This window comes from Hemiscyllium ocellatum, chromosome 7 (genome assembly GCF_020745735.1).
Source record: "Hemiscyllium ocellatum isolate sHemOce1 chromosome 7, sHemOce1.pat.X.cur, whole genome shotgun sequence".
Taxonomy (NCBI): Eukaryota; Metazoa; Chordata; class Chondrichthyes; order Orectolobiformes; family Hemiscylliidae; genus Hemiscyllium; species Hemiscyllium ocellatum.
The window spans coordinates 100,656,899-100,671,742 of record NC_083407.1 but is presented as its reverse complement, the minus strand read 5'-3'; the positions used below and the strand labels follow the sequence as shown (position 1 = coordinate 100,671,742).

General features: G+C 39.2%; 1 protein-coding gene across 3 annotated transcripts in view; it reads right to left on the bottom strand.

The window, feature by feature from the left end:
* The window catches only part of LOC132817243 (double-stranded RNA-specific editase 1-like), a 332,434-nt gene that overhangs the window by 33,446 nt on the left and 284,144 nt on the right, over positions 1 to 14,844 (bottom strand). For all 3 annotated transcript variants that reach the window (XM_060827594.1, XM_060827596.1, XM_060827595.1), the window contains 3 exons: positions 11,483 to 11,651; positions 7,319 to 7,470; positions 3,283 to 3,451 (listed from right to left, as the gene is read on the bottom strand). In XM_060827594.1, the coding sequence (XP_060683577.1) occupies positions 3,283 to 3,451; positions 7,319 to 7,470; positions 11,483 to 11,651 (490 nt within the window). The remainder of the gene's footprint in view (positions 1 to 3,282; positions 3,452 to 7,318; positions 7,471 to 11,482; positions 11,652 to 14,844) is intronic.

Genomic DNA, 14,844 nt, shown 5'->3' with positions numbered 1-14,844 from the left:
AAATACTGCTAACTGTCCTTTCCCTTCTTGTTCAGGGAGGCCCAGAAGACGGATATTCTTTCTCCGATTTCTATTATCCAGGTCATCCATGTAGATTTCAAAGGCCCGGACTCTCTGCTCCAGAGCTCGCACCTGTTCTGCAGCTGTTTGTGCTGCAGCCTCGGAGGTCGTGGCCTTTAGCTCCGCCCCCTTCACTCGGCCCTGCAGTTCCTCAATAGCCTGGCTGTGCTTTTGTAACTTTTCTTCGAATGAGTTCCATCTCTGTCTGGATTCTGCGATGAAATTGACGAGTGTCGTTTCCAGCCTGGCAATCATCTCTTCAAGGCCTGTTTTTACATCAGCTGCAGCCGGAGGAGGAGAGGAGGGTGGGGGAGGGGTCTTTGTTTTCTGAGAGCTGCGGGATCCCTTTGGTTTACTCATTATCCACTTAATATTAAACTGCTTAAATATAATAGTAAGCAGCTAATTAAGGTTAGAAATTTTTTTTGGGTGGTTTGGTAAGTGTGGTGGGGGTGAGTAACTCACTTTACCCAGGTTTTGGGAAGAGCACTGTAAACTCAGACTTGCTGAGTCGCCGCCATCTTGGATCTCCAGTGCCTTAGCTACTAATCTTAACAGGGAATCTGAAATCAAATTCCTGTGATGAAATTTCAATATAAGAATGAAAATCCTGATCTGTACCCAACAAAACAAAGCTTCAAGTCAATACTTCGCACCACAATTCAATGCTGAGTACATTAGCTCTTATTCCAGAGTGCAGTGGGAAACTACAACATAAATCACCAACTAAACAAAGACTTGCATCGACAGATGCATAGAAGAGTTTCCTCCTGTTGTGGTAACAGGGAGAAAATAAATTGCAATTCTACACAACATAACCCAAAGGCAAAGGACAGTTGTGGCTAGCCTGACTTTCAGTTCATTCGGTTTTAAATAGGTTCACTGTTTATCAAATGATTTCCTGTTCCTTCTAAAATACATAACTGTATGGTAAATGCAGCTACAATAAGAAAATGTCAGCAGTATGCATAAGCTGCTTTTTTTTGTTTTATAAAGGTAAAGATTTTTTTTAAAAAAGAGCAATATCAATGCCCAGTTTTAGTTTGGCAATTGAACAGAGAAAATAATTAATATTTTTCTCTGAAGGAAATAAGTATTATACTGATTTAATTCTGCTGCCCTCAGTACAATTTTTATGGTAACCCATATTTAGTTTCTTTATCCCCTTACAACACATTAAAATTCACAATTTCTTAAAAGTAAAATGGGAGAGTAACTCAGATAACTAAATCGCGATGAATTGCTAAAGTTTGCAGCTGAATGCAAAATGCACATTATAAGAGAGGTTTTAAAAACAATTGTACTGTTTTAAACAAATCTCCATCCTGAAATAATCAAGAATTTAGTTATAGGAAAATTTTAGCTTGCTGCTGCATTTAAAGTTACCAAATAAGGAACAGGATTTTATTGACTGGAAAGCAGAGATGCAACAGCAATGAGAGAACCAAGATGGACAAGTTTATTCTTGGTGTTTGAATTAAGGTCTTTACATAAGTCTATCCTCCTGAACAACATTATTTTATTACTCAATAGAAACCTCCTACTGTCCAAGGAGGCTAACAGTATTTTCTAAATTTTGTGAAGCGTTTGATAAAAGGAAACATTATGATTTCATTAACAAGATATGGGCATTTCTGGCTAAGCAAGCATTTACTGCCCATCCCTAATTACCCTTCAGGAATTGTTGGTGAGTTGCTTTCTTGAATCATGGGAGTCCACACGCTGACATTAATGTTGTTTGGGAGACAGTTCCAGATTTTGACCCAGTGATGGTGAAGGAGTGGTGCTATAGCTCCAAGTCTGATAGTGTGTGACTTTATGGGGAGTTTGCAGGCAGTGGTGTTCTCATGCACCAGCTTTCCCTGGTGAGTTACTACAAAGTGCTCGGTCCACACCACTGCACAAATGGTGGAGGGACTAAAGATAGCAGTTGTGGTGATGGGTGGTTTGCATATTAAGTGGGTTGCTTTTTCCTGGATTGTATCAAGTTTTTTGAATTTCTTTTGGAGGATTCCATGACACCCCTGACTTGTGCCTTGTAGATGGTCAATGGGTTTTGGGGAGTCAAGAGGGAAATTACATGCTGCAGAATTCTCAGCTTCTTATTTATCTTGTAGCAGTATAAGAATGTTCTACATTTTGGATAGATACATTTATTCAATTTTATTCAATCACAAGTATGTCAGTTTATTAAAATGCATTTGAAGTAAAGTAATACTAAATTCTGTCAAAGTTTCTCTCAATGATTAAATAACATAATTGGAATTCATTATTTAAGCTGAAACATACATTCCACTACTTTTTTCGAATCAACGGGTGTTGCTCTAAAATGGTTTTATCCGTATAATGGATTTGGAGTCCAGAGGGATCAAAACTTCACTTTTGCTTTATATTAGAATAATTTTGTGAAAGGTGACAGAGAAAGGAGTGATCAAGTGAATTAGTTAGTATATAACCTGTTTCCTAGCAGCGAAGAGGAGAGAATAGGCCAAGTCTTCAGTTTGTTGGTTTCATAAAAGTTCTCAGTCACGTGGAGTGGCAAAGTGGCTCAGTGGTTAGCACTGCTAATTCACAGCGCCAGGGACCTAGCTTCAGTTCACCCTGTGTCTGCATGAATTTGCTCCAGCTTCCTCCCACATTCCAAAGATGTACTGGTTGGGTGGATTGGCCAAGGGAAATGCAGGGCTATGGATTTATGTCTGAGTGGGATACTTTTTTTTTTAGCTTTGGTGCAGATTTGATGAGCCAAATAAATGCTAAATTGTTTTTTGTCTATTTAGGGATGAACATTAATGTTCTCAAACTCCTATGATGTTGTTGATCAAAATACACAAAGTAAAATGTTTTTCAGCCTTAAGAGTGAAGTGAACTCAATTGCCACAGGATTGAAAGGGAAATTAGAAAAGGCATTTGTTTGATACGGTCCTTAAACATATCTAACTAAGTAATATTCAAAGCAATTATTAACTATGTCAAACAGGAGAACTGCAACAGACAAATGTAAGATGCACTAGTTAAGAATCTGTGGATCGTAGACAGGATCAACTGAAGCATTCAAAGGGGAATTAGACTGCCATTTGAAAAAAGGACAATGTACAAGGTTATGTAGAAAAGGCAGAAGATTACTTCTGAAGGAAACACTCATTGAGACAGCCAGTGCAAATGAGTTGGATAGAATGGCCTCCTTCTTCACTGTAATAATTCTGTAATTCCGTTACTGACCTTGCTATTTTATCACTACATGACATCGTGAGCAATCGTTCGCCCTGCAACACTCCATCCCATGTCTGGATAGTGCTGCTGGATCTAACTGGAATCGTCCCTTCGCCAGATTCTATTTTTGTCCTTAGTTGACCTCGTGCCTTCCGATTTGGGTGCTTGTCTCCCTGATCTAAAATTTCAGAAGAAGAAATAATAACTGACTGCAAAAATTGTTAAACTGGAGTACAAGTAGACCAGGTGAGAAACGAATATTCATAATAAAAAAAATCACAATGCATGTTTAAACATGTATTCATCACAATTTGTGCCAAGTATATTGAACAGTTTTAGTTTTATTAATTGGGCCAATACAAGGGCACTGATAATTTTAACAAGGTACAAATAATAAAGCCATTACAAATCTATCATACATGACATAGTTACTGAAGATTATAGGAGTAGGCACAAGCCATACACCACCTTGAATCTTCAGTATCAAAGGTGATGTTCCTTATCAAAATCATTTTCCCACTCTATCCCATTAATATCTCAATTCCCATAGTCATAAATAAACCCGACTAATCTTAGTCTTGAACATACTTAATGACTGAACATCCTCTTTGGGTAAAGGAAATGTGGAAAACTCTCCAGAACTTAGTATGAATTAACTGATTCCTGATCCTGAGATTAAGCCCCCTAGTTCAAGACACTCCAACTACAGGAACAAGCTTTTCAGTGTCTGCTCTGTCAAGCAATTGAAGAATTCAATCCATTTTACTTAGATCACCTCAATTCTTCCAAACTACTCAATTCAAATTTTACTGAATCTCTTATAATACCACAGTCCCTTTAACTAAGAGAAGGAAAATAAATGTAAGGGAGAAGGTTAGGACTAAGACCAGTTTTGGCACAGGAGCTCAGTCCAGTGTGTTGTGTGACTTGCAGTTCGTGGGAAACCTTTGACCCTGCTAGCAGTCTGGATGATGACATCTGCAGGAAATGCCACTGGTTTAATCAGCTTTAGAACTGGGATTTGGAACTTCAGCTTCAACTGGAGACACTGCAATGCATCCGTGACAGTGAGAGTTAGGTGCACAGTGTGTTTTTAGTTGTGCTTAGCATCCGGCAGCTTACGGTCATGCAGTCAGAGAAGGAATGTGCAACAACCAGGAGAAGGGTGGCAGGAAGACAGAAAAACTCCAGACAACATCTCACACAGGAACAGCATTTCCATGTTGGAAAATGGTAAGGGTGATGGGTGCTCTGGGGGAGTACAGCCAGAGCTCAGCTGCACAAGGTGGGAGCAGAATGAGAGGGGGAGAAATATGGGGAAGAGATTCAACACTGAGGGGTACAGACAGGCATTTCTGCAGTCACAGATGTTGAATCCAGGATGACGTGCTGCCACCCTGGGCCAGAGTCAAGGGTGAAAATGAATGGCTGCAGAGCATTCTGGAGGAGAGGGCAAACAGTCAGATATCATAGTTCAAATTAAGACCAATGACACAGCAGTGAGAGAAATTAAGTCCTTGAGCAAGAATTGAGGGAGATAAGAAGCAGATTAAAAGCACAACCTCAAAATTGTAGTGATGTGTGCAATGGGAATATGCAGACAGAACAGGTGAGTGCTCGGCTGAAGAGCTCGAGCAAGAAGCAGGGCATTACATTCCTGGATCACTGGGTCAGTTCCTGGGGATCTGTAGAAATCTGTCAGGTTGCACCTGAACCAGGAAGGACCAAGATCCTGGCAGGAGGGCTTGCCAGTGTGATTGCAGAGGGTATAACAATGGTATAAAATAAGAATCAAGTCAATCTAGAAGGCAGAGTGACTATAGTCAGGTTAAGGCACAAAGGATGATGGTTAGGTATTTATTTAAATGCAAGAATGTGAGAAACTGAAGGGGTTCTGAATTAATTTTCAAATGCTCTCTGGCCAAAGGAGGGGGGCCAGAGGACTATAAGAGTGCTAATATAAGTACCATTATTCAAGAAGGGTAGCAGGCATAAACCTGGAAATTACAATCTCGTAATGACATCAATGACAGGAAAGCTACTGCACAAAATTCTGACTGCAGAATTAATCTCCATTTGGAGAAGTAAAGATTAATCAAGGAAAGTCAGCATGGCTTTGTAAGGGGGGAAACAAATTTGATTGAATGCAGTTGATTTAGCCTGCATTGGCTTCAGGAAGGCTTTTGACAAGGTCTCGCACAACGAATTAGTTAAGAAGCTAAGAGCCCACAGAACGGGAAATTTGGCAAATTAACTCAAAATTGGTTTCGTGGAAAAAGCAGAGGGTGATGGTCAAGGGATGTTTTTCTGACAAAGTCTGTGTCCAACAACATCACAGGGTTTGAATCACAGAATCCCTACAATGTGGAAACAGGCCCTTCGACCTAACAAGTCCACACTGACCCTCTAAAGAGTAACCCACTCAGACCCATTCCCCACACTATATTTACCTCTGACTAATACACCTAACCGACACATCCCTGAATACTATGGGCAAGTTTAGCATGGCCAATCCACCTGGTCTGCACATCTTTGGATTGTGTGAGGAAACCGGAACAACCAGAAGAAACCCAAGCAGACAGAGGGTGAATGTGCAAACCTCACACAGACAGTCGCTCAAGGCAAGAATCAAAACTGGGTGCCTGGTACTGTGAGGCAGCAGTGTTAACCAGTGAACCACCATGCCATCCTAAATGATGCTGGGTTCAGTATGGTTGTTGTGTACAGTAATAATCTAAACATGTATGTAGAAAGTTTGATTAGTAAGTTCACACATAGCATGAAAATTGGTAGTATGGTAAACAGTGAAGAAGAAATCCTTAGATAACTGGATGATATAGATGCACTGGTCAGATTGAGTGAACAGTGGCAAACAAAATTTAATTCCAAAAAAGTGCAAAATGTTGTGTTTTAGAGGTTCTAAAATGGGAAGGTGATAACGGTAGGGCCCTAGGAAGTACAGAGGATCAGAGGGACTTGATATACATGTCCATTGATCCTTGAAAGCAGGAGGATAGGTACATAGGGTGGCATACTTGCCTTTATTAATCAATTAATGAATAAAAGAGCAAGGAGGTTACGACTGATCTGTATATAATGTTAGCGTATTCAACATGAAGATAAAAATAAAACTTAAATGCTTAATGTTTCTGCCATTTTCTCATTTCCTGTCACTAGTCTTCCCATCTGTAATATGGATTTTGTTCCAAATTTACATAATTTTTCACAATGAATATAACACATAAAAAAATTATAACTGCATCCATTTCCTGCAATAACTTGTTCCATTCAAAAATTCCACATTCACAATTATGATGGATACTCCGAAGTAAAGTGTGGTAGGGATAAACCTGAAAATTACATGTCAGTGAGCCTCCCGTCAATGTTAGGCAAACAATTGGAAAATACTCCCCAGCCAACTCAAAATATAATGGGGAATCAATGACAGAAAAACTTATTTTACTCCCACTGCACGATACTACAGTAATTTAGTTTGCAGAGTGGAGAGTCCCATTACATTTGAATATCTGTGCTATGCTTTGGTAATCATTAACAAATTTGTGCTCACTTAACAATCACTCAAACTCATACCCAGGGAGTAGATAATTCTGAAGTATTCAGAAGGAGAGTTTGAAGAAGGCTACTCGAGCAAGAGTCATACCTGATTTAAAATGTTAACTCTAAATATTGCATCTCAATAATTAAACAGATCTTTATGCAAGATTATCAAAAGATCCATTGCATTACTAATATTAGTTGATAGAAGTCTTCAACTGAAACATTAACAATTTCTTCTTTCTCTAGATGCTGCCTGATAAAAGAGAACTTCCAGTATGCTTTGTTCATGTTCCTGGTACCAGACCCATCCTGCTCGCCTTGAAGTGAAAAATGTCACTGATATAACACATAGTAGCGAAGACTAAAATCAATCCAAAATTTGTTAAGGGACTATGAATCAATTATATGAGTTGGTAAGAAACTATTGCTGTGTCTGACTTTTCTCTTTATAACATTTCTATTCAAACAATCAGCAATTAACCCTTACCTTCTACTGCTGCCTCATGTGGTGAGAAGATGCGAGCGTCTCCACATGGTGACGTACTGATGTACAAGTGAAACTGTACATTCTCCTTAAGTTTGAAGCCTCCTCCATCACACTTAACAAAGATGGATTTGTGGTGGTCTTCTGTCTTGTTACTTTAAGAAACAAATCAAAATATTCTTCAAAGGACACTGACAACACCAGTCCATACCAGATTATTTCAAGTTTGCATGTTTAAGAAAATCCACATCAAGTAAAATTTAAAAAAAATACTATCCAAACAAACCATTCATGGCTTGGTCAGTGTCTTGGAGATCAATATATACAAAATATAACGAATACAAGAACTGGGAAGTTATGATGGAACTATCTAGATTATTGGTTGGACCACCACTGGAGTTGTGTCTGCAGTTCTGGTCCCATCACGACAGGAAGATGTGATTGCACAGCAAAGAGTGCAGAGGAGATTCATTGGAATACTGCTCAAGCTGAAGCTTCTCACTATGAAAAGAGACTATATATGCTAGAATTGTTCTCCTTGGAATACAGAAGACTGAGGGGGGACATGGAAATATTATGATGAGCACTGATAAAGTTGAAAGGAGTAGACTTGTGCCCATAATAAAGAGGTCAATTACTTGGGGACACAGATTTAAATTAACAGCAGGAGATTTCGAGGAGACTCAGTTTTCTTTTTGCCCAGACAGTGGCAGGTATCCAGAACTCACTGTCTGAGAGAAATGTAGATGTAGGAATTCTCCTAACATTTAAGAAATACTTAGATGAGCACTTAGTATGTTCTACTATAGGAGTATGAACCAAGTGCTGGGAAATGGGATTAGAATAGCTAAGTGATGGGCTGAAGAGCTTTTTTCCTTCTTTTAATACTCTATGCCAAAATAAACACGAGTTGAGTTTTGCTCAGTCACAAAAGAAGAATTCCAGATATCATTCCTTGGTTGCCTGACCAGGAAACATGCCATTCTTGGATTTATTTTAAAAAAGCACAATGGGCAGAAATTTCCTGTTTGTGGCACACCAGATTGTCATTTTGTTTGTTTTTAATTTTCATGCCTTGAAGCTCCACACATTTGCCTGGTACATTCAATTCAGGACTCTTAGGAAATGTGAAGTGTATCTGTCCGGGCTCCTTTCCAGTGCAATGTAGGATGTGGACTGGAGGCTAAATCGCATTTAATGTTTGAAGCAGAAACTGACAGATTCCAGGGTTTAAAGATAATAGAGGTACTTCGCCAAGCTACCAAGAGAAAGTGTGCAAAATGTATGGGTGTGGGGACAGAATGGCAGGTAGGTGGTTAAGAGGGTAGAGTGACAGTTGCCATCTGCACTATCCATCTAAGTAGATACAGGGTTGAATGACAACTAAGAACAAAGGATAGCAGGTTGGTGGGTGAGAGCTAGAATGGATCATATATTGCAGACCATTAGTCAAGTATCAGAGTGGTTAACGTGAATGATTGTGGTTCAGGGAGAATGATGGGGGGGTCAGTTTAAATGATGGGGGGGCGAATCAGTTACATCATTAGCTTCACAAGTTCTTCTGATTATCCAAAGATCTGGGCCAATGCTGTTTAAATACATCTTCAATATGTTTTCCAAGGATATCTAACAGATTAAGGGAAAAAGGGCTTGGCACTTTGTCAAATGATTGGACTGATAATAGTGTTGGATAAAACAGAACCTTCAGCATCAGAGAACTTGAAATAAAGGAAAAATGCATCATCTTCCTTATGATCTTGGGGAACAGATGTAAAAACATCAGAGATAATGACCCTACAGCGGGTCGAAATAATTTAGATGTTGTAAACGATAACTAAAAACCTTTGTCAGCTCATCATCATTAATTATTTCATGACATCTGCGAGTTTCACATCTTGGTATGTCTTACTTCATAACTCTAAGAACCCCTGTTAAATTTTCACAGTTAAATCCCCTGAAAATCAGACCTGAAGTCAACAATCCCTTTAAGCTGTTCAGCTACTCAGCCACTGGGAAGAGCTGGACATGGCGAACGACAAGCTGACTTATATCTTCACTTCCAAAAGCCATGCATGGACCTTGGAGGTTCATGCAACGACAACAAAAATTACAAAAATGTTGCACTATTGTAAGTAAATAAGGTTGACAACACATAAAATTCTATTACCTAATTATCCTCCACTTACTACATTTTGCTGGAGAAAAATAAACCTGTTATTGGTGGATTCTGTTCGCTGAAGTTTCAGTCATGAGTTTGGTAAATAAAACCAGAATTTCACCCTACCTCCAACTCATAGGCATACATTGTCATGACAATACTCACTCTGTATTTTTCATAGGAATGTACAGTTTGCCAGTATTTTTCTTTTGCAACCATAAAGTTGACAATTTGCAGTCTACAGCATTTATAATGGTTTGAGGTCTCCATAGTTCCAATCACTAATGTCTCCACACAGCAACATGTTTGCCTTGTCATTTTGTTTTATCCTCAACTGGGTGAATTACCTGTGTTAAATATCTGAAAGACCAGCTTATTGACCTGATTGACTGCATTAAGTAATTCACTTTGGTTAACTGAGAAATATTTGACTAATTTTACATTATCCCAGCTTAGATCACGGTGTAGTAAACCATATAAGCCACGCTAGAGTGCATTCCCATCTGTTCCTTTCTTGTTATGTAGGCTGGAAGGCAAGCTGGTGACATTTTTCCCACATTAATAGGTTTTCTTCACATATTTATAGTGCAAGATTACAAGTACAGGACTTGAGCTTGAAACTACTTTTCAAGCTATGGTGAGTCTTCTACTAACCCATTCAGTCCATGAAGATCAAAGAATTCGCCTGCTTTGTGGCCAACATTCTCCTCAAATTTAAAAACATTTAATTGGCCATTTATCTATGCAGAATTTTGCAAGTCTTACTGGGCCCTTTTAGGATGAGCGTTTCCCTATTTCCCTATCAACTATATGCTCACTGACTCTTAATCAAGCAAAATACTGATATTAAAACATTTATATCCTTGTTTTCAAATTCCTCTGTGGTCTCGTCCCTCCTGGTTCATCACCCTACAAGATCTCCGCATTCCTTGAATTCTGGCCTCTTTCGCATCACTGATCTTAATTGTCCCACCATTGCAAGTAATAAGAAAGGTTACAAGAGGTGAATAAATGATTATGTACTTACATTCAGGGGTAGACAAAATACGGGGTAGACCATTTAGGACAGAGATGAGGAGAAACTTCTTCATCCAGAGAATGGTGGCTGTGTGGAATGCTCTGCCCCAGAGGGCAGTGGAGGCCCAGTCTCTGGATTCATTTAAGAAAGAGTTGGATAGAGCTCTCAAGGATTGTGGAATCAAGGGTTATGGAGATAAGGCAGGAACAGGATACTGATGAAGGATGATCAGCCATGATCATATTGAATGTTGGTGCAGGCTCGAAGGGCAGAATGGTCTACTCCTGCACCTATTGTCTATTGGCAATGATAACTCAATGACTTCAAGTATGGGGTCATCCACAGATAAAGGAGGAGACTGAAGGAGGATGGATAAACTGGCTATGTCAAAAACTGCAGAGGCATTAATGCGTCATAGTCTCAAAAATAGATGACAGACGAGACTTTTTTGGGGCGGGGGAAAAGGAGGAGGAGATCATTACAGCAATATTACAAATAAAAAGGATAACGCTGCCAAGGAAAGGCAGATATTGATAAAGAATTATTTATGAAGTCAGTTAACATAGGAATCAAAAATTGGTTCTAAGTAATTTACAGCAAATAGGATCAAAGGAGAAGAATATGGAAGATGAAATTAGGTCAGTGACGCATCACGAAAGTAAATGGGAGAGAAAATGCCGGAAGATGGGGTTTCTGGGCTAGGATGTAATCTGAGCAATTTGTTGTATAAGAACGGGAGAAGTAACAGAGAAAGCAGAATAGATGACCTCCTCAACCTTTTTCTTAGAGGTTAAGAATAAGCAAATTAAGAGCGGACTTAAAAAGACAGCTGGAAGTGGAGAAAATAAATCTTCCATAAATAGGACAGTTTCAGGCAGACGGTCATGAGGAATCACAATATCTGACGAAATCTATTCAAGATCATACACTATAACATAATACCAGCACTATAAAATCTGGGGCAGCTCAGTGATTCTTTACTTCCACTTGCCTTAAATGGTACTCCATTTGGGAATAGAGAAACCGGATGAGGGATCTGCGTGCAACAATTTCAGCATGACAATCATTCAGAGCCAAGCCTCGGTCACTCATATACTCGCCATTGATGCATTTAGTTCCTGTGGCGACACATATCACCTGGGCATCTTTGACATCAGATCCTGGTTTCAGAAGTGATATGAAGATCATGAAAAAGAAATGTTCATAATCAGACAGTGCAGTGCATCATTCAGAATAAATATAATTACAGAATAAAGACCAATTGATCCATTGTGTTGTTCCCAGGGATTTTCCTTGAGCAAACCAAATCCCATTGTCTTTATTCTTCTTCAAATAATGTGTGATTTATCTACTTCAAATATTTATTATTTTCCCTGAAGTGAGACTATTTCTCTGTTATTAGATGCACCAACTTTGCATAAACAAATTCTCTCACTCTCTAATTAACAAATTTGTACCAATGAATTCTCATCATTGACTGTGAATGTAAGAAAATAATCTTTTATTCATTTCTTAACTGTCAAACTCCTATCTCTGGGTATATATCTTCCAATTCTTCAACCATGTTTTCATTCATGTTACTTACTCCTACTCTGCGGTAATCACGAGTTACTGCGTTAAATAATTCTGAAAATTCATATGTGTAATGTCTATTTCACTGTCTTTATCTGTTCAGTCATGCCTCAAAATCAAATCTATTAGTTTGACAAGCACAAGATACTTCCAACAAATTTATGTTGATTGCCCTTGTTTAAGCCATCATAAATCATTAACAACTAATACTGGACTATGTTCCCTTCATGAATAAGGGTATTACATTGAACTTTCTCACATCCCCAGCATAGTGTGCAAATGGATGAAAGGTTCAAAAACTGTGCTAAGAGCTTCTGTTAGCAAGTTTTGAAAAGATTTATCGCTCAGGTTGAGGTTCTGGATGTGAATTTGCTCGCTGAGCTGAAAGGTTCGGTTTCATGATTAGACTTACAGTGTGGAAACAGGCCCTTCGGCCCAACAAGTCCACACCGACCCGCCGAAGCGAAACCCACACATACCCCTACATTTACCCCTTACCTATCACTACGGGCAATTTAGCATGGCCAATTCACCTGACCCGCACATCTTTGGACTGTGGGAGGAAACCGGAGCACCCGGAGGAAACCCACGCAGACACGGGGAGAACGTGCAAACTCCACACAGTCAGTCACCTGAGTCGGGAATTGAACCCGGGTCTCAGGTGCTGTGAGGCAGCAGTGCTAACCACTGTGCCACCGTGCCGCCATGACTTTCAACTCACATCCGGAATCTCAACCTGAGCAACAAATCTTTTCAAAACTCGCTAATAAAAGCTCTTATCACAGTTTTTGAACCTTTCATCCAAAGTTTGCAGCTTGGAGCAAACTCACATCCAAGAGCATCTGTTCTCTCTTCTTTTGAATTCCTTCCATATCAACTACGTTGAAACAACATATTTTGACAATCTTTACCCTTTTTGTTTTGATGTAAGCCAAGCAGAAAGGTCATTGAGATAATTATTTCCTTTCGTTTCTTTTAGGGCTACAAACTTGGCTTCATACTGTCTTCACCCAGCATACAAATTACAGAAACATTATAAATTATGGCGAAATTAAATATACTGAATTACCCATAATTAAGTAAACCAAAAGTGCTGTGAAGGACAATTTCTTATCTGACGTTGGATAATTGCACTATGGATGGAAAACACTGGTCGCAGGACTCCATTTCATAATATCAAGACCACCTTCAATTATAGGCTTGTAATTTATGAGACACTGTATTAGTCAGTAATAATTGCTGAGACAGAAAGATAATCAAGTACAGGGGCTAGGGGATCATGTTGTGGCTATACAGAACAATGGTTAGGCCACTTTTGGAATATTGTGTGCAATTCTGGTCTCCTTCCTATCAGAAGGATGTTGTGAAAATTGAAAGGGTTCAGAAAACATTTACAAGGATGTTGCCAAGGTTGGAGGATTTGAGCTATAGGGCGAGGTTGGATAGGCCAAGGCTGTTTTCCCTGGAGTCTCGGAGGCTGAGGGTTGATCTTATAAAAGTTTATTAAATCATAAGGGGTATGGATAGGGTAAATAGACAAAGTCTTCTCCCTGGGTGGGCGAGTCCAGATCTAGAGGGCATAGGTTTAGGGTGAGAGGGAAAAGATATCAAAGAAATCTAAGGGTCAATGTTTTCAGCAGAGGGTGGTGCATGTCTGGAATGAGCTGCCAGAGGAAATGGTGGAGGCTGGTACAATTACAACACTTAAAATGCAACTGGATGGGTATATGAACAGGAAGGGTTTGGAGGGATATGGGCTATGTGCTGACAAATGGGACTAGATTGGGTTGGGATATCTGGTTGGTGTAGACGAGTTGGAGTGAAGGGTCTGTTTCTGTGCTGTACATCTCTCTGACTCTAAAGGAGTGAAGTTAAAAATGAGTTGAAAGGACAATTGGGAATATGATAGATTGTCAAGGAAGACAAAACTCTGGTCACCTCATTGTTGAATTGTTAAAACTGTTCAAAGACCAAGGCACTGATCACCTTGGTAACTATTAATTTCATAGCTTAAAATGTATTTGCCATAATGAAGACAAACAGAAAAGAAAGTGAAACACAAACTATCTAGTAGTTAGTATAGTTTCATTATGGTACACTGCAGAAGGAAACAAATAATTATTTAAGTTTGAGAGTTCGGTTGGTATTGTTTTGATAATTTATAATAAACATCGTTATTCCAATTTATAATAATCTTATGTGTATATAAGAATATTTTAAAAAGTGAATATTTTAAAAATAACAATAAATTACAAGAGTAAATATAAGATGGAAAGTCAATGCAATATCAAACAATTGTTAAAAAGGGTCTGATATTGCAAGAGCAAAGATCATGCACATACACAATGAGCATGAGGTTTATTACATTTACACAAAACAAAACTGAAGGTGTATGAATCCTTGCCTTTTTAAAGTGAAATTAATCTTAAACGGTAATACAAAATGGGCAGTATTGAGTTGGTTGCTCACTACATGCAGTGTCAAACATTCATTTCCTTGCAGTGAACAGAGTTAACTATTAGGCCTGGTATAATGAGTGGCATTCTTTACTAGGCGAAAGTGAGGACTGCCGGTGCTGGTCAATAGAGTCAAGGGTGTGATGCTGGTAAAGCACAGTAGGTTAAGCAGCATCCGAGGAGCAGGAAAATCAACATTTCAGGCAAAAGCCCTTCATCAGGGATGAGGGTGGGAGCCTTAGGGGTGGAGAGGAGAATGGGAGGAGGCTGATGGGGCCGGGGAAAAGTAGCTGAGAATGGAATAGGTGGATGGAGGAGGGGTAAA